At 41.0% G+C, this 26,803-nt stretch overlaps 3 protein-coding genes across 8 annotated transcripts in view; 1 reads left to right on the top strand and 2 right to left on the bottom strand.

Annotated features, from left to right (window-relative positions):
* The window catches only part of LOC109036998 (uncharacterized), a 57,463-nt gene extending 55,758 nt beyond the window's left edge, over nt 1-1,705 (top strand). The window contains exon 14 of the mRNA XM_072304436.1: nt 205-1,705. The gene's annotated coding sequence lies outside the window, so the exon portion shown is untranslated. The remainder of the gene's footprint in view (nt 1-204) is intronic.
* On the bottom strand, nt 511-16,418 carry LOC109036991 (probable cytochrome P450 6a14). Of its 2 annotated transcripts, none has more exons than XM_072304011.1 (5): nt 14,795-16,418; nt 10,415-10,803; nt 8,496-8,708; nt 5,237-5,509; nt 511-4,171 (listed from the first exon to the last, which is right to left on the bottom strand). In XM_072304011.1, the coding sequence occupies exons 1-5, from the start codon at nt 15,262-15,264 to the stop codon at nt 3,990-3,992; spliced, it is 1,527 nt and encodes a 508-aa protein (XP_072160112.1). In that variant the 5' UTR covers nt 15,265-16,418; the 3' UTR covers nt 511-3,989. The 2 variants fall into 2 exon arrangements, 1 of the variants encoding a protein (XP_072160112.1); XR_011900486.1 differs by having other exon boundaries at nt 4,034-4,171; nt 5,237-5,488; nt 8,474-8,708.
* Nucleotides 16,419-19,353: 2,935 nt separating this feature from the next.
* Nucleotides 19,354-26,803, bottom strand: part of LOC109038178 (uncharacterized) — an 82,262-nt gene continuing 74,812 nt past the window's right edge. For all 5 annotated transcript variants that reach the window (XM_072304004.1, XM_072304006.1, XM_072304005.1 and 2 more), the window contains one exon: nt 19,354-23,372. In XM_072304004.1, the coding sequence (XP_072160105.1) occupies nt 21,543-23,372 (1,830 nt within the window). In that variant the 3' untranslated portion in view covers nt 19,354-21,542. The remainder of the gene's footprint in view (nt 23,373-26,803) is intronic.

The raw sequence follows: 26,803 nt of genomic DNA, 5'->3' as shown, positions 1-26,803 counted from the left end.
CTAATAATCCAGTAATAATTGAAACGTAAACATGAGTAGAGTAGAGGGAAATGTTTCAGGAAGAGTAAAGTTTTCTCAGTGAGCCGAATATAAGCACGTGAACAGGAGACATCACAAGCTGAGCCTTCTATACCCTCAATATGAGGAGGAGGATGAAGCTACACTACTTACGGGCATGCGGCCACAACTTCAACTTGTGAGGTGGGCTGAGGAAAATATCGAGAGAAACAATGTCGCACTGGATGAGGCGTGAATGATCGATTATTGATATTTTCCCATTTGAAGCCATGGTAAAGAATCTATTTTTTATGGTGTTCGTTGCGAACTTCATGTTTGTTGATATTTTTCCATAAGTTTAAATGGTAGATCAATCAATGATTCGCAAAACACGCCTCGCCACTGCGTATGAATAAGCAGGCGTTAGGGAATTCCCTCCGATATCATACGAATCCTCTGGAAAGTTTTGGAAAATTTCCTGTTGAAAATTCGAACGTTACGATTTTGGATTCGAAAAAAAAAAAAAATTAGGTCTGAGGAAAAATGTCAAAAGAAACACTGTCGCGCTAAGGATGAAACCCGTAATTAGCAGGCGTCACCACATTTTCCTTAAACTCAAAAAACAATTTTTTAGGAATCCTCTGTCTATAGATGGCTGTAGATTCCTATCAAAATAATACAAAGGAATAGAAGCCACAAAACTCAAAAAAAAAAAAAAAAAAAAAAAAAATTTAGGAACACACCCTTTCGAAAATTTTGAACTTTTCAATTTTCACTTTATAAAATATAAAGTCTGAGGGAAAATATTGAGAGGCACGCTGCCAAGCGGAGGATAAAATGAGAATATTTCGAAACATCTCTCATTGAAAATTATGTACGTCTCAATTTTTGCTTTGAAAAAGTAGGGCCCGGGAAAATGTATATATCGGGAGGAACGCTGCTAGTGGCGTTACTTGAAAGGTGCCAACACTGTTTTCCCTCCATTTATTTCCATTAAAAATACTGATTTTACATGAGGCTCATGTAGAATCGATTGTTCTACATACATTTAAAGGGAAAAAACAGTGCTGCCAACTTTCAAAAATCGCATTTGGCTAAGGTTGAAAGTCGTACGAACAGTTTGGCGTTGCATGATAATGTACTGATATATTGACATTTTTAGAATATTTCTCCTTGGAAATTGAATAGTATTTGTTGATAAGTTATAATCAAAAAGCTCTGAAAATTTCAAGGAAGAATAATAGCAACTATCTCTTGAAATGACTGTTTTATTGGAGCAACTTTGGCAACACTATCGTGCTGAAAAGTTGCGAAGCAAGAGTAAGCGAGTGTTGCCACACCTCCACCCTCAAAAAATATATTTAAAAAAATTACGAGAGTAAAATTCGCGATACACTTTCCGAAAAATTTGTGTTTTTCAGTTTTCCTGTCACTAAAATGGCTTGCAAAATAAAATTCCCTGACATTCCGAATTTTTGCGGATTCCCTGACGTTGTCCCTGATTTCCCTGACACAAAAAAAAATTCCATATTATTTCCCGGTTTACCCATCTTGTAGGACGACACTGATTAAAAGCATTTCCCTCAATCGAAACAAAAACCGCTATCGATGAAAACTTAATTAAATGAAACTTAAATAATAAAAAGCGAATATTTGTAGCAGACATGGCAACGCTTTGAAAAAATAAAACAATTATTTAAAATACAAAGTTGGCAATTTTTTCCCTTTCATTCCAAGATCCTAGTTAAGTTGAATGCTTCCTCCTTTGATCATCAGAAATTTTAGCAGGAATGATACCTGCACCTCTCCTTTTCACTCATTTGCAACAACTTTGTTCATTTGTGTTAGGCGTGATTTTAGATTTCTTATCAATGATCAGAGTGATATACCACGTGCCTCCGGTACCGCAGGGGAAATCGACGGCGTAAGCCCGCAATCACATTCGACGGTGAAACTACCAGACCACGTATCTCGTTTGCGGTGTTTAAAAATCTCCGCTCTCATTTTATTTTTTTTAAGAAGAACGATTCAATATTATTACTTGAAATTTTCACAGCATTTTCTTCGCACTGAGAGGAAAAATTACAGAAGTTTTCAAGAATCAACATTGAGAAGTTTCCTCTTTAAAAAATAAAGTATGACAGGAATAGTTTGCGACGCCGCAAACCGAGATACGTGGTTTGGTAGTTTCACCGTCGATATCTCGTTTGCGGTGTTCGAAAATCTCCTCCTCTATGTTATTTTTTTACAAGAGAACAAATTGGCATCATTCCTTGAAGTTTATGCAGAATTTTCTTCGCAAAGGGAAGAAAAATCACGGCAGTTTTAAAGAATTGCTGTTGAATAGTTTTCCTTTTAAAAAATAAAGTATGACAGGAAGTCTGCGAAGTCGCAAACTGAGTTATGTGATTGCCGACGTACACCGTCGAAATGGACTATAGCAGCGCGCTGCCGCACAGTGAATCGAGCCAATTAGAGAAGTAGGAAATGAAATTTTTGACAAAAACTGCGAATTTTTATGTTTCTTTCGTCACATTTTAAAGTTCAAGTGGTGCTACTGAAAACAATTTCACGAGGAAACCAATGGAACCACCTTTATAACCTCAAAGTTTTGTATAAACGGAGTTATAAGCGTTTAACGTTTCCAAATTTTGTCCGACTCTATTGATTCGACCCACCATCTGCTGTTGCAAGGAAGGGCACAGTATGAAGGGGAAAATTGGCTTTTACCGTGCGTCGTTATTTTCAAGTCTTACATAAGTAATTAGAGGGACAGTACATGCTAAAATGACGTCAAAAATTGACATGTGAGCATGTGAAAAATGAAGATGAACATATAGATCACAGGACCGATCCATAAGGCGTCATGATGTAATCGAGTCAAGATTAAATTAGGGATCTTCTGAAAGCCCATTTCTCATACTATCCTAAGGAAAAATATGGGAGATAAGTCAAATAAATTTAAAATTCAGTCTTTATTTTGCAAACATTTATCAACTTACGATGACAGGATCAATGTTTTATTATTTTTTCCTTTGCTTTTATTTCCCATCAATGAATCAATAGACAGGGTAAGGTCACAGGCGGTGCTGGTCACAGAATCGTGTTTTGATGCTTTGGTAAATGTTGTAGAAAAGCTGAAAATAATAAGATCCGTCCAAACCGAAACTATCTACGTTCAATATTAATCGAGATATCGCCCTTTAAAAAGTTGGGTTTTCGACGTCATCCACCGAGGTAGTGACACCCTCGATTTCATCCATCTTGCTCTCATCAATCAGGGAAACACACATTTGTATTGGTTGTTCAGCGTGAAACTTGGATGAAAGCAAGGCGTAAGAAACCACAGGTATCACAATACCGCGGTGGATGACGTCAAAAATCCGAATTTTAAAAGGGCGATATCTCGGTTAATATTGAGCGTAGAAACTTTGCGGTTTCGACAGATCTTAAGGTGATTCGATGGACGCCATATTTTGTGTCAGAACGGCATGCGATATATCGCATCAATTGGTTCCATTTTTTCAGCTACTCGTCATTTTTCTCCAATTTTGAGATCGCAATTCTGTTGTCAGGAGACTAAAGCACTCACGTACGAATTTTAACAAAGAAATTCAACGTAATAAAGGCGTGGTTTTTTTAGAGAGAAAATATTGCATTCGAGTGCAGTTTCGATATCAGTATCGAATGCGATGTTTTCTCTCTGAAAAAACCACGCCTTTATTACGTTGAATTTCTTTGTTAAAATTGGTAAGTGCGTGCTCTAGTCTCCTGACAACAGGATTGCGATCTCAAAATTGGAGAAAAATGACGAGTAGCTGAAAAACTGGAACCAATTGATGCGATATATCGCATGCCGTTCTGACACAAAATATGGCGTCCATCGGATCAACTTAATATTGTTAGCTAATCTGCAAGAATCAAGCATCAAAAAACGATTCTGTGACCAGTGCAACTGACCCATTGAAAAAAAAAAACCGTGTGCCACTAGATCATTGGCATTGACTTCCTCGTGCTTGGAATCTTAGATGGATGCCTCTCTCAGGCCGAGGTATTCCAGATTTGCCGTCCGCAAAAACGAGAGGAATTTGCGTCTTTGCAGTTGGGTGTACCGTGTACTTCCTCATAATCGACGCCAGAGCAGCCCGGGCTTCCATCATTGCAAACCTCATCGCTGGAGTGGGAAACAATAAAAAAGAAGAGAATATTACTATTATGTAAGTATCAGTCGCTTTTGAGCGCTTCAGAGCACTAGAGCGTTCTGCAACGCCTAATAACCGCGATTACGTTTCATTTAGCCACAGCTCATTTAGCTACGTGGCAAAATGCAACCAAAAATGTTGCATCTTGCCACAGATTCTAGGTGCTATGTGGCATGTGGCTAAAAGAAACAAAAATTAGTGTGGCAAAGTGCAACAAATTATGTTGCAGTTAGCCACATGACCAAAGGACAAAACCACGTATCTGTATTGCAGCGTTACCAAATCTAATCGAAACGAACTTGACCTAACCTTACCTAACCTAACCCAACCTTACCTAACCTAACCCAACCTAACATAGCCTAACCTAACCTAACCTAACCTTACCTAACCTAACATAACCTAACCTAACTTTACCTAACCTAACCTTACCTAACCTAACCTTTTCGCTGAATTTGGTAGGCCATTCCAAGGACTGTGGCTAACTGCAACAATTTTTGTTGCATTCTGCCACACTAATTTTTCTTGTTTCATTTAGCCACACAGCACCTAGAGTTTGTGGCAATTTGCAACAATTTTTGTTGCAGTTCGCCACGTGGCTAAATGAGCCGTGGCTAAATAAACAGATACCATAACCGCCACAGGAATCTGCCGCGATAGAGATCTTCCGGAATATCACTATCATTCTCGTGCTTTTCTATTAGGTACGCTATTTTTACCTGATCTTTTGCCTATCTTTAGGTCTCGTAAGCAAGTGATCGACAGATAATTGAGTCAAAATGTACGGGTCTTAATTTATTGCAATGTTTATGTTTTTCTTTTCTTTTCTTTTTTCCCTTTAATTTGGGTATATGGTTTATGTTATATTTGTCTTAAGCATTACGTGAGGCATTTAGGCCAAGTTTTGGAGCCAAAATCTGGGTCCTTTGCTGGAAACACAAGGCCAAATAGTTCAAAAATTTCAATTAGAGTCAACAATTTCAAGCTCTAATGAAATAATTAAACCAAATAATTAATCGAATAACAGCAATACTTCTTACCTATGCATTTCCTAGGACCATCGCCGAATGGAATATATGCTCCCTGGACGATGTTTGACCTATTTTCTTCATTGAATCGATCAGGGTCAAATTTTTCTGGCTCTGGAAAGTACTGAGGGTCGTGGTGCAGGCTATAAGTTGGAATAAGAACATTGGTGCCTTCTTTGATGAGGAGAGATGAGTTCGGAATTTCGTATGCCTTCGTGCATATTCTTTTCAAAAATCCTGTATTTGGGTATTTGCGCAGAGTTTCTGTAATAATAGGTGCAAGCTCTTTAATAATCATGCAATACAAAGAACAAGCCCCACTTAAAGAAAAAAGGAACAGAAAATAAAACACGAAGCAATTAAAACATTGAATATTCCGAAATGATACATGATCCAAGAATGTACTCGTCGCACATGGGTACATTTACCCACACATATGGGTACATTTTATACCAGTACTTGCTTTATTTTTGCAATAGAATACCCAATCGGTCAACTTCGTATGAAATTTTCCAAGTATATGAACAAAATTGCTAGGATGTTAGGTTTAAGGACAAAATTATGGAAGCTACACAATTCCTTGTCCCTTTGAAAAATGAAATTGTTCAAGAAGTTACGTAGTTCTGAATTAAAATTGAAGTTTTTCCTCCTACCATCGCAATCCATATGGATTCGTGTGAAATGGAATGATCAGGGCCGGATTAAGGGGATGGCCACATGGGTCGCGGCCCATGGCGGTAAATCTATAGAAGGCGGCAAATTTTTCAATTTTTTTAAATGTAGATATAAAATAAATTCGGATTTAGAGAAAAAAATTATAAACGAGAAAAGGCGAAGAAATCTCTAATTTTCTGAGACTATCGTAATTTCTACTTTTGTCGTCTTTCAGTGATAAAAGACACAGCAACTTTTAATCGGTCGAGTTAAGAGAGAAACTAAACACGCAATTTGGCCTGGAACGACGCGACTTAATGAGAAAATGATGACGAGGACTTGAGATGAGAAGGAGAAGCCCTCGGCGCGGCGATCGGCATGTAACACATATTAGCGCCTACAAGACTGCACGAATACTTCACGCATTACATCAAACACATTGCGGTCAGTGTGAAACGGATAGCGCCTACAAGAATGCATGAATACTGCACGCATTGCGGCAAACACAAGGCGATCAGCATGAACAGCATAGCGCCTGCAAGACTGCGTGAATACTTCACGCATTGCGCCAAACACGGTGCGGTCTGCGCGGCGAGGCGACGGAAGTTAAAATCATTAACCTACATTTATGTTTGTTCTTTCATAATTTTTTCGTTCATTTCTTATGAATGGAATACGGCCTTGTCGGACAAAGATAGGTTTACGAAACTTAACTTTCGCGCAAAGTTCCGTGAACTTTTGCTAGTAGTGTTGACAGGGTTTCCCCAAAAAAGTGTTCAACACGAGTAAACGCGTCTCATGCACCCCTCCCCCGCTGGCACGTTCATTTGATGGTTTTTATTGATGTTTCAAAACGAGTGAGAAGGGGGCGGCAAAAAACAGGCGGCGCATGGGCGGCAAGTAGGTAAATCCGGCCCTGGGGATGATCACATAGGTAACTTGGAAAAATAGCTTTCTTGTTCCATAAGTTATCAACGGTGAAGTTGTATCTCCAAGCCCAGGAGTTCCCAATCAGCCAATTAGAGTTTAGGCCCGGTGCCTGGTGGACCTGGCTATTTAACTTCTTCCCAAAGTAAAACTTTCGCGCTGCATTTGGGGAATTTTGGGTCAGTAGTTACATTTTAGCAATTTGCGCGACTTTTTATGTATTTATGTATATAAATTGTGTGGTCCATTTTATATTGTCAGCTCCGGCGAGACATTTTGAAACTGAAGAGTCTGAACCTCCACCTAAATCTTAACAGTAATCTAGAGTGCTTGTAAGATTTTAACCATTGGATGAATCCGTAAAAAGATGCGATAAAACTATAGGCCTCAGAAAAATACCGAATGCAATGTTCGGGTTTTCAGTCCCCTTCACGAACGTTACAATTGAGAGGTTTGGAGGGCAAGGCGCTTAGGTGCGCAGTTTTTGCTGTCTCGAGAAATACGTGTTTGAAGTTTCGAAATTACATGGATCCTTATGGCGGAAAAAAAGTTCAAACTGACTTCTTGATGCTTAACAATTGGAATTTGGGAGCGAGAATATGCATTAAAGCTAGTTTCACTGGAAATCATTAACACTTCAATTTTTTCAAGAACTGCACTCATGCGTCTTGTTCTTCAAGCCCTTCAATTAGAGACAAAAATACAAGGTCCTTGAGTACCTTTATAGAAAAATTATGGGCGGAGTACGGTGGCATTGTGATGAACAATAACATCAGAGGCGTGGCGTGCTTTGCGGTATATCGATTGCTATGCCATTTAAACCTATGAAAAAGGATCGATAAACAGGGTATTCGCAGCGAACACCTTAATGATCGATTCTTTACCATGGCTTCAAATGGCGAGATATCGACAATCGATCATTCACGCCACGCCACTGAATAACATAACAATTTCCTTGCAATAGTATTGCAATATAATACAGTAAAAGCTCGTTAAGACGAAAAATGAAGGGACCGAAACAAATTTCGTCATAAGCGGCTTTTCGTCTTAACCGTTCTCCAGTTACGACGAAATTTTTCGGCATAAGCGGGAAAATGACGTGGACGATACAGCTTTCAACAGCCTCCAAAATTTGGAAGCAGTTTTAATATCCGGACAGCTTTCAAAATCCACACAAACTAAAATTAAAGATTATTTTAAGTGAATGACTTTTTGAAAGATTATCATCTATCAGTTTTAAATTTTTAAATTTCATACAATACGAAATCCAAATTTTGAATTTTTTTTAAAATACACAAATCGGTTTATTGTCAACTGTCGATTGCATCTCAGTCAGCCAGCAAAACAGAGGATACCCACGATCTACTCTCAATCTACTCTTTTTATGTCAAGGTACGTAAAACTGAGTCTATTTTCCCTAAGAATTGACTCTTCTTTGTCGTTTTTACCCAATTTCAGGGGAAAAATCGGAACTTTTTCCTCGTCTTAACCGGCTTTGGTTACAGGTCAAAATTTCGAAATTTCGTCTTATCCGTATTTTTTTTACATTGACTCTTATGGAAGTGTCAAGGGGCCGAAAAAAATTTCATCTTAAGCGGATTTTCGTCTTAACCGTATTTCGTCTTAACGAGCTTTTACTGTATCTTGCAATGCCCTATATTTAAGTACCTTCTAAGACAGTGCCCAGTGCCCATGTAATGCATCTCTTTGAGGGAGTCGTAATCGAGTTTACCACCGTGAGCAGCCAGGACTCGTTCTATTTCCGCGTGGAGTTTGTTGGCGATGCTGGGATTCAATGCCAACTCGTATAAGCAGCTGCTCACCGCCGAAGAAACAGTCTCGAAGCCGGCTAAGAAAAATATCATCACATGTGCAGCAACGACGTGGTCGGTAAAAAGAGGTTCTGAAATGCAGAAAAATCTGAAGAAATTACTGCGGTACGTGCTGGTAGAGGGATGCTATTCACTGACGTGCTAACCAAGCAGCACTTTTCAAAAGAAAAATTCGAGAGTAATTTTTTCGGGGGGCGAAAGGCTTTTTTTTTTCAATTTAAATGAAGTTATTTTTAGTTCAGAGAAACGTATCTTGGTCATCGATGACACATTTTATTTTTCCTTTGAACAATCAACCCTCGCATTTGTTTCGTAATGTTGGGCTGACCTCCCTCTCTCGCTTGTAACGCCTGTCGCTTAAACCACCCTTCTCCTGGGTGCGTTACGTAATACTTGAACGGTCCCTGAGAGTTCTACTTCATATGGGCTCCAGCTTGCAGTTCGGAGCTGAAACTTCTGGCTTATCTGTAAAAACACCTACGTGCATAGGGAAACTAGAGTCCCTTTATACCCAGAGTTAAGACAACTCACTTTTGGCTACCTTTTGGTTGGGCTGAAAGTGGCCTGAAAAAAAAATCCAATTCTGATTGGTTCTCGCTCATGGAGGCCGAAACGAGTGCACCAAGATGGCGGTACCTCGAATGTGAACAAGAATAATGAAAATATTACCTAATTGTGGTTTATCAAGAGTAAATTGTTATTTCCATCGGTCCAAAATGAAAATAGATTAAGAAACTATTCACAAACCAATCTCATTTTCTTTTTAATTGATCAATTTGTTGATGTTGTTGTTTTTGTGTGACAGACATCGCAGGATTCCTGATCCTTATCCCTCAATATCGTTCGTTCGGGTGCACTCGTTTCGGTCTCCATGGCCAGCCAAGGCCGGCTGCCAGTCAGCTAATAATCGAGTTGTCTTAACTCTGGGTATAAAGGGACTCTAAGGGAAACTAATGGTACATACGATGTTTCTAAACCATACATACATATGAGTCGCTTTTATAGCGCTCTTTGGCGCTTTACGACGCCTAATCGCCACAAAGCTCGGTCTTCCCACAGGTCATCAGGAAGTTGGCACTCCCTCATCTCACTCAACACCCCCTGTCGCCAACCTCTCACTGGGCGTCCCCTACGTCTCCTCCCAGGAGGAACCCAATCAAGCATCTTTTTTGGCAGCCTCTCTTCAGTCATCCTATTGACATGACCATACCAGACAAGCTGTCTGGTCATGACGTCGCACACGATGTCATTTTCGACTTCCATTATCTGACGCACTCTATCATTACGGACCCGATCTCTCCTAGAAATTCCTGCCGACCGTCTCCAAAAATCCATCTCCGTTGCTCTTAGCCAGAGACAAGAGACCCTCCACTGGCCTCTTGGCGACAGGTGGAAGCTTTTACTTTCGGGGATTCAACAGTTCCTTATGGACAATTATGAGGGAGCAACAGTCATCACCCTAATTTCGGCTGTTGACCTACCTACATGGTCGATGATGAGCTTCGGGTGACGTCATGAGCCAAACAACTTTTCCAAACGTCTGCCATCTTCGGCTTGTTTGCAAAACGAAACTGCCAACACGTTGTTGAACATCAACCATGTAGGTAAGTCAACAGTAGAATGCTGAAGTCCCGAAAGTAAAAGCTTCCACCATGGCCAAAAAGTACTGAAAAATACTTATTGTCTCTTTTGTGGCTCAGTAGCACCCTGCCTGCCTGCTGTTTCTAAACCAAGCCAGAAAATGTAGTTCCCAGTTGCGAACGGTAGTCCAACTCACCTGCACCATCCTGAAGCGTCTTCTGCTCCTCGTGTTGGAGGTTGATCAAGAGCTGCATGAAGTCCGTCCGTTTATCCTGATTCTCCTCCCGGTGTTTGATGGCCTCCCGCGTGACCCCCATGAAGAAATCCTCGGCCTTCCTGTCCGTCGCTTTCCACCGGAGCCACGGGATGATCTTCGGATGGATGGAGCGCAGCACCTGCCTGACGAAGAACTTCCACTTGAGGGGTTTCATCCTGCGCCCGGCCGCCCGGAACTCGGACTCCTCATCGGCAATCGCATGGCAGTCGAGTCCGAGGGCGCAGACCCCGATCACGTCCGCCGCGAACCGCATCATCAAATCCCCAACCTCGAGTTCCGGAGAGGATTTCAGTTTGGCGTCCAGGTACCTGTCGGGGAAAATGGGTTATAGTCCAGGCGCCTGGTAGCTAGAGTACCTATATAGCGAGAGTATGGACAGATCGCTTCATGGAGGGCTTAGGGCCCAAAAGTGCAGCCACCCTTCTAACCAACTTCTAACGCACAAATTTCACTGCCAGTCTGCAGATTCCAATTCTAACTAAGATGGCTAAGAATGTACAGAGCTGAGCGTTCTTCCACAAAAATGAGTAAATTTATGCAAAAACTAAGTTAAATACGTGGTAATAAACGATGGTTCGTAACAATTGTATTAATAAATCGTTCTGGATAATTGAAATTCATAGGTTGGCTGCATTTCTGGGCCCTAACTTTATTCACGGAGGCATCGGTGAAGGCCTGATGGATTTTCGGAGTTTCACATCTGTCTATACTCTCGCTATACAGGTACTCTAGTCCAGGCGTCTGATAGCTAAAAATGAGGCTACCTGGAATTTTGAGTACACAGCGATTTTTTTGGCTTACTTTATGTTTTTTGGGTCGCTGAATCCGAATCTGAAGTTTCCTACCGCGTATCTGGTGAGCGTTTTCCGCCATTTTGAAAAAATGGCCTTAAAAGGCCTTTTTTGCGGTTTTTTTTATGTAGCGGCTACGCAAGAGAAAAAATCCCGGATTTAGCTAATGTTTTGAATAGCCGACAAAATTTGGAAGGAAATGGTGTATACATATGCTAGGTTTGCTTAAAAATTGAGGAAGATACAGCATCGTGAACATCGCGCCCATTCACGTTTTCGCGGCGCACCCGTCAACGCGCGATCCGGCTCGCCGCGGTCAGCTAAGTTCCGAAGCGTTCCAAAGTTCCCAGATCCGAGGTTCCTCAATTTTTGAGGAAACCTAGCATATTCATATACCATTTTCTTCCAAATTTTGTCAGCTATTCAAAACATTAGCTAAATCCGGGAATTTTTCTCATGCGTAGCCGCTATATTAAAAAAAAAAACCGGGAAAAAGGCCTTTTTAGGCCATTTTCTCAAAATGGCGGAAAATGCTCACCAGATACGCGGTAGGAAACTTCAGATTCGGATTCAGCGACCCAAAAAACATAAAGTGAGCCAAAAAAATCGCTGTGTACCCAAAATTCCAGGTAGACTTACCAGGCGCCTGGACTATTATATATATACATCAAGCCGCTACCTCAGTGCACTAGAGCGCTCTGCGACTCCAAATCGCCATCGGAATCGATCCTCCCACAAATCATCGGGCAGATTACACCGTCTGATCTCCCCCTCCACTCCCTCCCGCCAACCTTTTACTGGACGTCCACGCCGCCTTCTTCCGGGAGGAACCCAATCAAATACCTTTCTGGGCAACCTACTATCCGCCATTCTCCGCACGTGTCCATACCAAACCAGCTGCCTGGTTTTGATATCGTGCACAATATGGATGGATTATGGATGGAAAATGGATTACCCATTGAGGAAATTAGACAACCTATGAGCATATGTTATTGAAATCTCTTATATTTTTTATATGACCTACAGTCGCTATTAGTGCCACGTCACAGTCGGTATCGATTGTATCGAATTCGATCCAAACAATCAAACATAACCTCATCTTGACACCCCCCTTCCAGAATTTCACTGTCAAAAGCCATGAAACTAGAGTGGCATAGGTGTGGCCTAAATCATGGTGGATCTCATGGGCATTTTCTCCTTTCGGAAACTGCTTAGTTCCGTCAACTTAATAATACAGGAACGTTCCGTGATTTAAAAAAACTGTCTCTAACACAATTTTTTTCTCAAACTGGGCGAATCATCTGTGATGCAATGATGCCAAAATTTCAAAAGGTAGCCGGGAATGCCATGTGCAATGATTCAACTATTTGAACTTTCCGGAATGCGTGAGGTATCACGCCGCATTTGAAGGCGTTTTCAAAACAGCCAAGTTTCGATACCCGGATTATCGTTTTGCAAAGTTCTTATTGTTATGTTTTATTTCTTACCATTTGTTTGCTATCAATCCTCCTATAAAAACTACTCATTCGCTGAATACACTTCTGGCTGGAGCGCATTTTAGCTATGCATTCCCGACTACTAAAATGGCAAAGGAAATCGACAAGACTAGCGTGTATGAAGGCTATTTCAATTGTAATCTGCCGTCACATTTCTAAGGCGCAATGATACAACTATTTGAACTCTCCGGAATGCGTGAGGTATCACGCCGCATTTAAAGGCGTTTTCAAAACAGCCAAGTTTCGATATCCGGTTTGTAGTTTCGCAAGATATTGGAGCACAAAATCAGTAGAATGACTGATTTTACGAGCTAATGCAACTCAATAAATTTGTGTTTCACTTGACTGAAGCGTTAGAAAACAGTTCGGTCAGAAATTTAAATCAACCTTCGGTCCATTATATAGTTCATTTTCTTTTGTTTTGTTAAGTACCACTTGTTTATTTTTAATCCTCGTATAAATAACCACCCATTTGCTAAATACAATTCTAGCTGGAGCGCACTTCAGCTATGCATTCACCGCTGGAAAAATGTTAAAGGAAATCGACAAGCCCAGCGTGTATGGAGGCTATTTCAAGTGAGGACATCGCACCAAGAACAGCCTATATATAAGAAAAACGCATTTAAAGTTTTGTTTTTGATGTACTGCACCTGATTTTTCTATGCAAGTACCCTGTTTTGGTGTTTTTGGGTGACCTAACCCTTCTATTGAAGTATGCCGGGTAGATTTTGCGATACATTTTGGGTTTATTCTCTCATATATTTAATTTAAAAAAGCGGTTTATAGGCCATTATTACGCCCAACAGTCATTTTGGTGGCAATTTGAAGTATAAATCATTTTAATCACGCATGATTAACGCAAAATGAAAGAATATCGATAGTGAATAAAGGAAGGGGTAACTAGCACCTTATAGGCCCGTTTATAGGTCCTTCTTGCACCCAACGATCCAGGAGCCTCAGTTAACTCGGGAAAAAAAGGTTTTTCGACCTCGAGCCGTTACCTATCTATATTCTATCGCTACCACAGCATAGTCCAGGGTACGTAGAATCCGAAAAGCAGATGGGCGTAATAACGACCTATACGCCTAGGCTGTTCTTGGTGCGGTGTCCTCAATTGGACTGCATTTTGGAATTTGAAACTATAAGTTCTGGCTCCTCTGGAAAAAACTTATCGACGGTGTAAGTCCGCAATCACATATCTCGCTTGCGGTGTCTGAAAATCTCCGTCTCCGTGTTATTTTTTCAAAAAAGAACAAAGTGACATCTTTCCTTGAAGTTTTTTCAGAATTTTCTTCGCACAGAGGAAACAAATCACGGCAGTTTTTAAGAATTGCCGTTGAGTAGTTTTCGGTTTTTAAAAATAAAGTATGACAGGAAGTCTGCGACGTCGCAAACCGAGTTATGTGATCGCCGATTTACACCGTCGTTATATGCATAGGGAAACTAATGGCACATACACATACATAAAGTCGCTTTTATAGCGCCGCCTCGCGCTCTGCGACGCCCAATCGCCATTGACCCCTATCCTCCCAGCGATCATCAGGCAATTGGCACCTTCTGATCTCCTCCTCCACCCCTTGTCGCCGGCCTTTCACAGGACGTCCACGCCGTCGCCTTCCGGGAGGAACCCAATCGAAGACCTGCTTGGGCAACCGATCATCTGCCATCCTAACTAATGGCACACACCGACGGTGAAACTACCAAACCACGTATCTCGTTTGCGGAGTTTAAAAATCTACGCTCACATTTTATTTTTTTGAAGTAGACAAAATCAATATCATTCCTTGAAATTTTCACGGAATTTTCTCCGCACAAAGAGGAAAAATCACAGAAATTTTCAAGACTGGATGTTAAGTAGTTTTTCATTTAAAAAATAAGAATGACAGGAAGTCTACGACGTCGCAAACCGAGATACGTGGTTTGGTAGTTTCACCGTCGATACGTCGTTTTTAAACCGGGCTAGAATTTATAGTTCCAAATTGCAAAATGCAGTCCGATTAATACCTACTTACCCGTCTAAGACTTTCGTGCATTGCTCCATAAGCGGGTACATGGCCCTGAGCTTCCCAGAGCTGAAGGTAGGGACCAGTTTGATGCGAATGTTCCTCCAGCGCTGGCCCTGCAGAGTGATCAGGTGCGCATTCAAGGGATCGATCTCCTCGTTGACTACTATCCCTCGGTCCGTGAAGTGGGAGAAATCCTTGATGAGGATGGCGCGGATCAACTCGGGGTCTCTGATCAGTAGAACCGGCTTCGCTCCGTCGTAGATCCCGCCGAAGGGATGCGCCGCCAGCTTCTTATACTGCTCCTGTATCGTTACGTTTCGGTTCGTTTTCGGCTGAAACGTCAGATCGCCAGATATCCCAACGTATGGGATCCCCAGTGATTTCCAGTACTCGTACTTCTTTTTGTAATGGCTTATCAGGTAACCGATCAAGAGTAATAAAATGAAGATCAGATTCAGGGTGAGGTGCGAAATCATGGTTTTTCTGACGGAGGGTTAGGTTTGCGGACTGTGAGGATTGTAACGAGCCCTTGCGCTTAAGCCTCTCTTATGGAACCGGTCCCTCTGTAAATATAGTTTATGAATTAGATGTACGCACAGGTTGAGTTAGGTGAGGAAATACTGAAAGTTAAAACGTGATGGATTTCTGAGGATGACTAATTCAACTTGAATGCAGTTAAAATTGCACAGCCATAACATTTTGGAGGGTCGTCATGCTACATCGATTTGTAAAGCTGCAATAATTAGGTGTAGGTAGAAGGGTTGGAGGCACAGATGCAGGAGCCCCCCAGCTGATAGTCTTTTTTAAATTTCGTTTCTCGTGGGTTCCTGATGGAATCTGTCATAGGTAAACTTTCAATAAATCACATAGAAATCGCGAAAAGGCTCTGATATAGTCTTACTTTGTTTTTAAAACGAAATTAGCGATAAATGTAATGGAATGTAAATCGATCACTCAAACAGGACGTTTTTAAACGTGGCGATCTCGTCACTTTTCACAAATCGGAAAAATACGTGAAACACAAGTACAGAAGAGTTCCGATTATTCGCGGTTCCGGATTCTCAGCGATTTTTCGTGTGAGGCGACGCACAAATACATGAAAAACACATGTCGAAAAACGTGTGTACGTGTGAAATCAACATTACAATAATGAATCAGCGACAGATATTTCACGCTCGAGAGAGGAAAACGGTATAACAACTTGTTACTTTTTGGCGGTAGAAATAAAAGCTCTTCTTTGTGTGAACCATTAAATACCACTTAAGCACAGACGGAGTCTGTATTGATTTTGTCATGTACGCAAAATTGTATCGAGGTCAGTTTGAACGCTGCTAAGAGCCACTCTTAAAAAGTGATAAAGTAAAAATGCTTCGAGTATATAGGATGCAAGCCATGAGGAAAATATTACGAGAAAAACAATGAGAAGTGGTAGAACTTAGTTTGTTATCAATGTACACAAATTCACTACACTCCAGATAAGAGAACGAGTTTTTAGTCAATTTTTTTTTTAACTTGCGGAGGATCGCCTTCTCTCATTGGCTGGATCAATGGCTGAGTTGAATACACTTTTATCTCGGAAAGTACACTTGTGCACTCATTTGATATCGATAGTCAAACTGCAGAGGTGTGCATCTCAGAAGAACATGGTTTTTTAGAAGATCAGAAAAACAATCAACATCCGTTGTCGGCAGAACAGACGCAATCCTGGAGGATAGTAAGGATAAGATGCTTTTATGAGAGAGCATCTTATCCTTTCTATCCTCCAGGATTGCGTCTGTTCTGCCGACAACGGACGTTGATTGTTTTTCTGCTCTTATAAAAAACTATGTTCTTCTATGATGCACACTGTATGACTCAAGTATGCACTGTATGCTGAAGTATGAATAAAGAGAAGATTTAATTAAAATATGGGTAAATAAGGCTAAAAAATTATTAAAACACTAAAACACAGGACGTTTCGAGCTGTTACCAGCTCATTTTCAGCTGCGAAAAACCTAAAAACAAGTAAAAAATTGAGTGGCGACCTGACCCCAGCCGTTATCACGTAACCACTGGAATTCAGCACCGAACATCCGAGGCAGACATAGTGGTCACCTACACACCAACCAATGTGGAAGATGGGTAGGCAACCCCTGCTCCTACATCTGTTCGTGTTTCGCGGGCAGATGTGTAGAAGCAGGGGTTGCCTACCCATCTTCCACATTGGTTGGTGTGTAGGTGGCCACTATGTCTGCCTCGGATGTTCGGTGCTGAATTCCAGTGGTTACGTGATAACGGCTGGGGTCAGGTCGCCACTCAATTTTTTACTTGTTTTTAGGTTTTTCGCAGCTGAAAATGAGCTGGTAACAGCTCGAAACGTCCTGTGTTTTAGTGTTTTAATAACTGTTTAGCCTTATTTACCCATATTTTAATTAAATCTTCTCTTTATTCGTATATTTTCGGGCTATGTTTTTTGTGCTTTGCTGAAGTATGTTCAGCAGCATTTTTAAAAATGTTTTGAGCTGCCAGGAAGTTCAGCCGAAATTCTCGCGCTACTTGATTTACCAAAGCGCAATTAGGGGTAATGAGGCAGTTGAAGCACCGGCACCCTGTCTCACCCAGAATTGATATACTCAATGGCATATTAAAGCGGGTTATTAACAGTATTGCCAACATGCTGGGATCACCACTGCCCAAATTGAGGCTCTGCTTTTTGCGGTACGGCGTCCGGGGGCCTTTTTCCGGTAAATTTTGAAAATTTCACACTTTTTAAACACGTAGGCATTATTGGAGTTGGATTCTACAGTACTTCAACTTCAAAATAACCCATTCTCAGGATTCATCGGGGGTCCCATCATCACAAATGCTCTTGGCTACCTTCCGTGTCTCTTTGAGACAAATTTTCAAGGAATTCGAGGCCTTTTGGTGATTGAACAGAATAAGAAAATTACAACATTACGGGGAGAAAACGATGAGTCGAAAAAAATTCGCCGCGGGGGCCCCTTCGGGACCTCCGCGGCAAATTGTTAGGGGGCGATCGCCTCCCCGACCCAAGGCCAGTCCGCCCCTGTGACGAGACTATCCAAATTTGTTTGCATTATATTGTCGAATTGTGTTCCTTTTATTGCGTAGTTAAATTACTCCTGCTCCTTAATTTTTAATTTTTCTGCAGACACTATTCATTTGCGAATTACAACCCTGACTTCCGCGCCCTTAAACTACGTTATTTTTTTGCATTTTATTCTAGATTTGAGTTCCTTTTGATAATTAGTTAAATTATTCCTGCTTCTTAATTTTTAATTTGATTAAAGATTATCTTTTCACGAAATACAATCCTGGCTTTAGCGCCCTTAAACTACGGCCTGAACGGTCGAAACTGCATAAGCGGTACAGAAAAGCCAAAAAACCAAGCGGGGACGCTGCGTCAATATTAATTTTCTATCGCCTTGCTAAGGCGCAGGGATACAACTGTTTGAACACTCCCGAACGCATAAGGTATCACGCTTCAATTGAAGGCGTTTTCGAATCTTCTGTATTTACATGACGAGACTTTCCATAATTGTTTGCATTATATTGTCGATTTGAGTTCTCTTTCTTAATTAGTTAAATTATTCCTGCTTCTTAATTTTTGATTCTTCTACAGAAATTATCTTTTTGCGAAATACAATCCTGGCTTTAGCGCCCTTAAACTCCGGCCTTAACGGTCGAAACTGCAGTAGCGGCACAGGAAAGCCAAAAAACTAAGCGGGGACGCTGCTTCAATATTAAGCTTCCATCGCCTTGCTAAGGCGCAGTAATACAACTATTTTAACTCCCCGGAACGCGTGAGGTATCACGCCTCAATTGAAGGCGTTTTCGAATCTTCTGTATTTACATGACGAGATTTTCCAAATTGTTTTGCATTATGCTGTAGATTTGAGTTCCGTTTATTATTTAGTTGAATTACTCCTGCTTCTTAATTTTTAATTATTCTGCAAAAATTATCTGTTTGCGAAATACAATCCTGGCTTTAGCGCCCTTAAACTACGGCCTTAATAGTCACAACTGCAGTAAAGGCACACAGAGGCGGACTGGTAATCGAAAAGTTAGGAGGAGACCTAAATAAAAGGGCCCTTCCTGTCATTCGGGGGTCCCTCTAAGAAGGACCGGGGGCCCTCCCCCGGTAAATTTTGAACAATTCACACTTTTTAAACACGTAGGCATTACTGGAGGTGGATTCTACAGTACTTGAACTTCAAAATAACCCTATCTCAGGATTCATCGGGGGTGTCTTCATCACAAATACTTTTGCGACCTTTCATGTCTCTTAGAGACAAATTTTCAAGGAATTCGAGGCCTTTTGGTGATTGAAAAGAATAAGAAAATTACAACATTACGGAGAGAAAACGATGAGTCGAAAAAAATTCGCCGCGGGGGCCCCTGCGGGACCTTGGTTAGGGTTAATGGTTAGGGGGCGATCGCCTCCCCGCCCCCATGGCCAGTCCGCCCCTGACGGCGACTCCTAGCCGCGAAGAGGCTGTACACTCACCGCAAGTAAGTGCTGGTAGGGTATGAAGGGATCGATTGAAAGAAGAACAGAGGAAAAATAGTAATTTGAAAATTGTCATTTTATTGGTTTTCTTTTACTGAATGTTTGGATTTACAAGAATTTGAAGTAGGGCAACTTACTTTACTACAAAAACTAGAACACACATTTCAAAGGTATAAAAAATTAAAATTTACCTTCAGAACAATCAAGTTCTCGTCTTAAACACGAGTCGTATATTTTTGGGCGTAAAAATCGTACCTGTTTCGCGAAAGTGCGGAACGTTTCTATTTAGTTTGAGTGTTACAGAAAGTTAGGGGGCGGGGCTTGTTTAATTGAAAACATTTTTTGCACAAAGTGGCAACGCTGTCGTAACATTTTAGTCGTCTTTTTTATGCCATCGGTCGCCATCAGTAGCCGTCACTGCGCAATCATTCGTGTCTTGTTTCGTTGATGCCATCAGAAATAGGCGGAGCTTAGTTTGTCAAACTGAGCTAGACCATCAATCACGTGACGCTTTGACGCCATCAGCCGCAATCACTCGTCACCCCAGTCCAGAGACAAGAGATCCTCCACTAGTATCTTGGCCATGGTGGAAGCTTTTACGTTCGGGACTTCAGCATTCTACTGTTGACTTACCTACATGGTTGATGTTCAACAACGTGTTGGCAGTTTCGTTTTGCAAACAAGCCGAAAATGGCCGACGTTTGGGAAAGTTGTTTGGCTCATGACGTCATCCGAAGATCGTCATCGACCATGTAGGTAAGTCAACAGCCGAAACTAGGGTGATGACTGTTGCTCCCTAATAAAATTATCCATAAGGAATTGTTGAAACCCCGAAAGTAAAAGCTTCCACCTGTCGCTAGGAGGCCAGTGGAGGGTCTCTTGTCTTTAAGTACCTATATTGAGAGAGTATGGCCACTGGGCCCCATGGAGAGGCTTAGGACCCCAAAATGGCGGTGCTTTGTTTTGGTTTTTGTGGATGGGAGGGGGGTCGTGGTTCTTTCAGAGAGAGAACATCGCATTCGAGTGCAGTTTCGATATCAGTATCGAATGCGATGTTTTCTCTCCGAAAAAACCACGCCTTTATTACGTTGAATTTCTTTGTTAAAACTGGTAAGTGGGTGCTTTAGTCTCCTGACAACAGAATTGCGATCTCAAAATTGGAAAAAAATGACGAGTAGCTGGAAAAATGGAACCAATTAATGCGATATATCGCATGCCGTTCTGACACAAAATATGGCGTCCATCGAATCACCTTAAATTTTTGGAGCATTGATCGCAGGAGAAGGGTAGATCGGCAATGTGTACATACTTAAAATGTAATTTAAGCTCAAATTTTTGTTTCGATGATTTTGGGCACTGGCCACAAGAGAGGAGTCGGTCTGAAAGTACACTTTCAATGCATGCTTATTTAAATTACATTTCAATTTGAATGTGCGTGATCACTAATCGCTAGCACATGTCTCTATAAATTAGACTTCAATTTGAACTTTTGAACAATTGAAACGCACTTGAAGTGCGTTTCAAGCGTAGGTTTGGGTTTCAATTATTTGGAGCATTGATACCTAAGCAACCTAACCTAACCTAACTCGAGGTGAAGGGTCAATTGGCAATGTGTACGTACTAGAAATGCAATTTAAGCTCAGATTTTGACTGGCCACAAAAGAAGGGTCGGTCTGACTGTGCACTTTTAATGCATGCTTATTTAAGCTACATTTCAAATTGGATGTGCGTGAGCACTGATTGCTAGAGTACCTATATTGAGAGAGTATGGCCATTGGTGTTACCACCTCTGATTGGCTCAGCCATCTTAGGCTGAATGAAGCCCTTAGGACCCAAAAATGGCGGACGCCATAAATTAATGCAATGCAAAATGACTCAAAATTTAGTTTTCTTTGCTTATCGTAACGAGAAATTTACCCAAATGCACTATTGCGACTTCTTTACATATTTTTAAGGCTAATCGTGAGCAATTTTTGAGAAAATTTATCTTAGATGTAGTAAGGGTTGGCAGCAAGTGCGGTTGGTGATAACCGTCAAAAGTTGGTAATGACCCCCCTCCCATCCACAAAAACCAAAACAAAGCACCGCCATTTGTGGGTCCTAAGCCTCTCCATGGGGCCCAGTAGCCACACTCTCTTAATATAGGTACCTACTCTACTGATTGCAAGAGAAGGGTCAATCGGCGCCGTGCACGCACAATAGATGTCTTGTAAGGTCACCCTTTGATATTAATAATTTTGACCACTAGTCACGAGAAAAGGGCCGGTCTTCACTGTGCACTGTTAATACATGCGTATTTAAATAACATTTCAAACTGAATGTGCGTGAGCACTGATCGCAGGAGAAGGGTCGATTGGCAATGTGTACGCACATTAGATGTCTTCTAAGGTCACCCTTTGATTTGAATGATTTTGAGCACTGGCCACACGAGAAGGGCCGGTCTTCACTGTGCACTGTTGATACGTGGTTCTTTAATGACCATTTCATAGTGAATTTCCGTGAGCATTGATCGCAGGAGAAGGGTTGATCGGCGCTGTGTACGCACTTCAGATGCATTCTGAGGTCATCCTTTGATTCAAATGCTTTTGAGCACTGACCACATGAGAAGAGCCGTTCTTCACTATGCACTGTTGACACATGGTTCTTTAATAAACATTTCAAACTGAATTTCCGTGAGCACTGATCGCAGGAGAAGGGTCGATCGGTGCTATGTGCGCACATTAGATGTCTTGTAAGGTCACCCTTTGATTTGAATGATTTTGAGCACTGGCCACAAGAGTAGGGTCGATCATCGCTGTGTACGCACTTTAGGTGCTTTGTAAGGTCGCCCTTTGATTTACATGATTTTGAGCACTGACCACACGAGTAGGGTCGATCGTCGCTGTGTACGACCTTTCGGTGCTGTGTAAGGTCACCCTTTGATTTAAATGATTTTGAACACTGACCACACGAGAAGGGCCGGTCTTCACTGTGCACTATTAATAGGTGCTTATTTAAATTACTCTTCAAATTGAATGTGCGGGAGCACTGATTGCAGGAGAAGGGTTGATCGGTGCTATGTGCGCACATTAGATGTCTTGTAAGGTCAACCTTTGATTTGAATGATTTTGAGCACTGGCCACAAGAGTAGGGTCGATCATCGCTGTGTACGCACTTTAGGTGCTTTGTAAGGTCGCCCTTTGATTTAAATGATTTTGAGCACTGACCACACGAGAAGGGCCGGTCGTCACTGTGCACTATTAAAACGTGCCTATTTAAACTACTCTTCAAAGTAAATGTGCGCAAGCACTGATTGCAGGAGAAGGATCGATCGGCGCTGTGTACGCGAATAAGATGTGTTCTAAGTTGACTCTTTGTTTTCCATTGTCGTGAGCAATGATGACACGAAAATGGGCGAGACCCATCGTGCACACATTGTACATGCGTTTTTAAATTACTTTTAAAATTGAATGTTCTTGAGCATTGATGGCATGCGAAGGGTCGAACTTCCGTGAGGGCGCATTGGGTATGGACCTGTAGTGTTTTCTTTTCTTCAAATTTCATCGAGCGTTGAGCAAAAGGGAAGGGTTGTTGATTATCATGAACGCTCTTCAAGTGTATTTGTAAGTCTATTTTGAATTTAAATTTACGGGAACATTGAGTGCACGCGAAGCATGATATATGCTTTATTTTGAACGTAGAGGGACACTGTCTACGTAAGAACATTTGCCGCTCGTTCTTGTGTGAGATTCTAAGGTGCTCTTTTAGAGATATGATGGAATTAAAAATCTCCGAGCACATATCACAGGAGAATGTTTCATCTTTGTTATGCCCATCAACTACATGCCCCCGAAGAGATGACGAATTCGTATTTTTCGGCGGATTTGGACTGCACTTAGAGGCAAATTTACCCGTAGTTTTATGAAGGAGCTTGTTTGTATCCTTGTTTGAAGTGAAGGTTTCTACGGCCTTCATTTTGGACACTTTTTGTTCTTTTCGTAACGACAATTTGTGGATGTTTACAGTCATTCTGTAAATTCCTTCGTTTTCTGGGATACGGTTGTGGACAGATCCATGATTTACACCTGATCTTCCCTGTAACAAAACAATGCGTTATACCGTTATGTCGTTATACATTGTCTGGTAAACTTCAGCCGCACAAAATGCTGTAAGTAACTCTTTAAAAAAATGCCTAGCCAAAGTTAACTTCCGCCGTGGGTGGGTTTATATCCTTGTATTTTTATTGCCGATAGGATGAGTGGAAAAATCTAAATGGAGAAAGCTCTCATAAGAAGCAAGAATTTGAAGTAGTTTCATATTTTTTTAAATATACCCGATACATTTTTTTTTCAATAAACTAGCAGTTTCGGTTGAGCAAGATTTTTCAGTTCCAAAAGCAAATATTTTATTATTTATTTTTCTACTTGATAAAAGATCGGAAGACAGAAATTAAACAACTATTTGTAAGTTGTATTTCATTGTTACGTTTAAAGTATTAATCATCATTATATTCTGTTTATAACCTTACTAGGGGGCCCTGCCCCCTGACCGCTACGCGGCCCAACCCCCGGGAGGGCGCCTCGCGGGCCCCATACGCATATGTATAGGCAAAAATGTTCTTCCATTTTAATACACTATTTTGTGAGAGAAACTGGAGAGAAAATTTACCAAAACACCCTGGTTCCTACAATCTTGAGCAATACTTCATAAAAACACCCGAAAACATGCATTTCCATGTGAAAATCGGCCAACCTAAGGTCAAAATCGGATTCTGCGATGAAAATACCTCGGGAGCATGAACTTTCGACCTGAAATTCCATAAACATCGAAGGATATAGCGGAAAGAAGTTGCGGAGGAAGTCCATGACCGGGCAATCCTATGTTTCGTTACAGTAGTACGGTGGGTACGATCGAATAATGGCCAAAACTCTGCACTTATTGAGTGGAAATTGCCGCTTTCAGGGATCATTCTTATGGTCATAAGAAGCCCTTTTAGATGGGGAAGCACTCTGGGGTCCGTGCAGGAACCAAGATGGCGGCCGTTAAAGATGGCCGCCGAGCGTTTTTTCAGCGCGCTATATCTCGGAAACTTCGTGTCCGATTTTCGTTTTCTTGGTCTCGTTTTGAAGCTAAAATGCTTCTCCAGAAGTCTACCTCATAAATTTTTTCGCCCTAGGCACACATAAACGGTCATTAAGACAATTTTGAAATTTTGAAATTTCACCCAATTTTCAAGAGCGTATAATTATTTAACAGGCGAGAAAATGGCGTTTTTGCCTTAAGTAACGGCGATGGGAAATTATCTGACGTTTAATTTGATACCAAATCAATTTTTTTGCGTCAAAAAATGCACCCGCTAGAGCAATTTAAGTGAGCGTCGTGGTACGCGGTGCGCGGTGAAAACGGCGGAATACGGGCAATTAACGCGCTACGCAAGTCATACGCGCGCTATATCTCGGCACATTCTCGTCCGATTTTCATTATTTTGGGCTTGTTTAGAAGCTATGTTGAAAGTCAACGAGTGTTACGGATATACTTGCGTTTTTCCTCCGACTTTTCCGGGTATTTTCCAAATGAATAGAAAATGTTCAAATTGCCAAAATTTACAACGACGAATAATTTTCAATAGGGTGGAGAAACAAACCTCCTCTCGTGTTTTGTAGAAAGATCATTTTCTGACGTTTAAAATGATACCACAACCATTTTTGTGCGATGATAAATAAATCCATGAGCTCAATTTGAGGCGCACCCCCGTGGCAAGCACTTTCCGTTGGTAGGCGTTTTGACCCGATTCGTCGCCGCGCCGCGCCTTATGCAACCGAAGTGGACGCGACTTTGCGTGACTTCCCGGATTCCAAGACAGATTCTTGATAAATTGCGATGTACAGAGGGTTATCTCACTTCCCATAAAACTTAATTTGTTTATCAAGATGAATTTTCATCGGTATAGTTGGTATGTACGGAGGGGAAAAGGGACAGAAATTCGTAAAAATCAACATGAAAGCGTATTCTCTTTTGGCCTTAGGGTATTTGTTGTCTGGTATAAGACGTGATATGAAATGGTTTGAAAGATCGACTAGCTGTTTTCGATGTTTTTGCTGGGAAGTTTTGCACTGACGGAGGAAAGGTGGAACACGATAGGATTATTTTGACCAAAAAATTACTTCGTACTTATTTAAATTCATTTGTAAATCTTGAGAGAATATGAACATGATTTTGAATTCCGTAATTAATTGACATTCCAGCCTTTCACTAAAAGTTAGGCAGTACCGCATCATATCCTCGGTTATTGTGTGCCTTAAGCAGCAAGTGTGCACGTATCGTAAAGGTCTTGAGGGAAATTTTTATTTGAGCTACAAAACTCTTCAGCAAAAATCATTATATGATTTGCGCTCCGCATGGTAGTGAATTTCGATCGAAAAATTCACATCTCCACGTTAGTCCCCCCACCCCTAGCGAATTTTTTTTTAATTTGAGGAACAAGAATTTTTTAAATTTCCGAAGTAAGAAATTTGAAATTATTGGAAGTCGGGAAAAGGAGGAAGATGTTGGTGAAGCAATTTATCTGCCTCTGTTATTGCCTGTCTTTTAGAAATGGCCAAATTGAAATACTCGTGGGTAGCAAAAGGAATCATATCTCTGGAAGAGAGAGAACACCAGGGAATCTTCCAACCTTACAAAAGGGCCGCTACGTCCATAATTTATGGATTAAGAAATAGGAAAAGAAAACAAACATTAGGTTCTGAGTGTACAATTGAGATGATAGTCAAGCTGACTGATTCTTCAAACTCTCACAAAAATAGAAGAGTAAACTGAAAGAAAATATCATCAGCATAGGCAAGGTCAGGTTATTTCGGCCCCCCCACCACCGAAGAGTGATGGAAGCGTTGAAACCCCTCCCCCCTCCTTCACCGTACAGTTCAAAAAGCCTCTCCCTGAAATTTGTTGTAATTTCAGCTATAATCGGACGAATTTCGAGGTCTCCGTGAGGACACTTTTTTGTTGATTTCCGTACAATAATAACGGTGTTTTACGTATTCTCGGCATAAATTACTTCCGCATTCTTCGTTTCAAAGATGTTCTATTTATTTAGTCCTCGTTGACCTCTCTTGTTTGTGAAAAATCGCAGGAAAAAATTAGGAGAAATGCCAGAACAATCTTATTTCATCAGTAAAAGTCTATACAAAGTAGAATATGCTAATTAGCACGACTCTATGAACGAATTAACTTTTTCATCTTCTCAAAAATACACAATTTTAGAAAAAATACAATTCCATTTTGAACCCTTTGAAATATGCAATCGAATAATGAAAGAAGAAGAATATACCAACTGAATGAGCAAGGGGTTTTCATTACAGCCTGTGTGCCATAAAGAAGATAAATGTCATTTACAATATTTACGATTATGTCTCACTTTCTGATTTAATGGTCGATATGAAGTAATTGAATAATTTTAATGGAACAAAATTAATAATTTCAACTTAATATTTATTCAATTTGAAAAAAAACAGAGGATTCATGGGCCA

Source organism: Bemisia tabaci, chromosome 9 (genome assembly GCF_918797505.1).
Source record: "Bemisia tabaci chromosome 9, PGI_BMITA_v3".
Classification (NCBI taxonomy): Eukaryota; Metazoa; Arthropoda; class Insecta; order Hemiptera; family Aleyrodidae; genus Bemisia; species Bemisia tabaci.
This window is presented reverse-complemented; position numbering and strand designations above follow the sequence as displayed.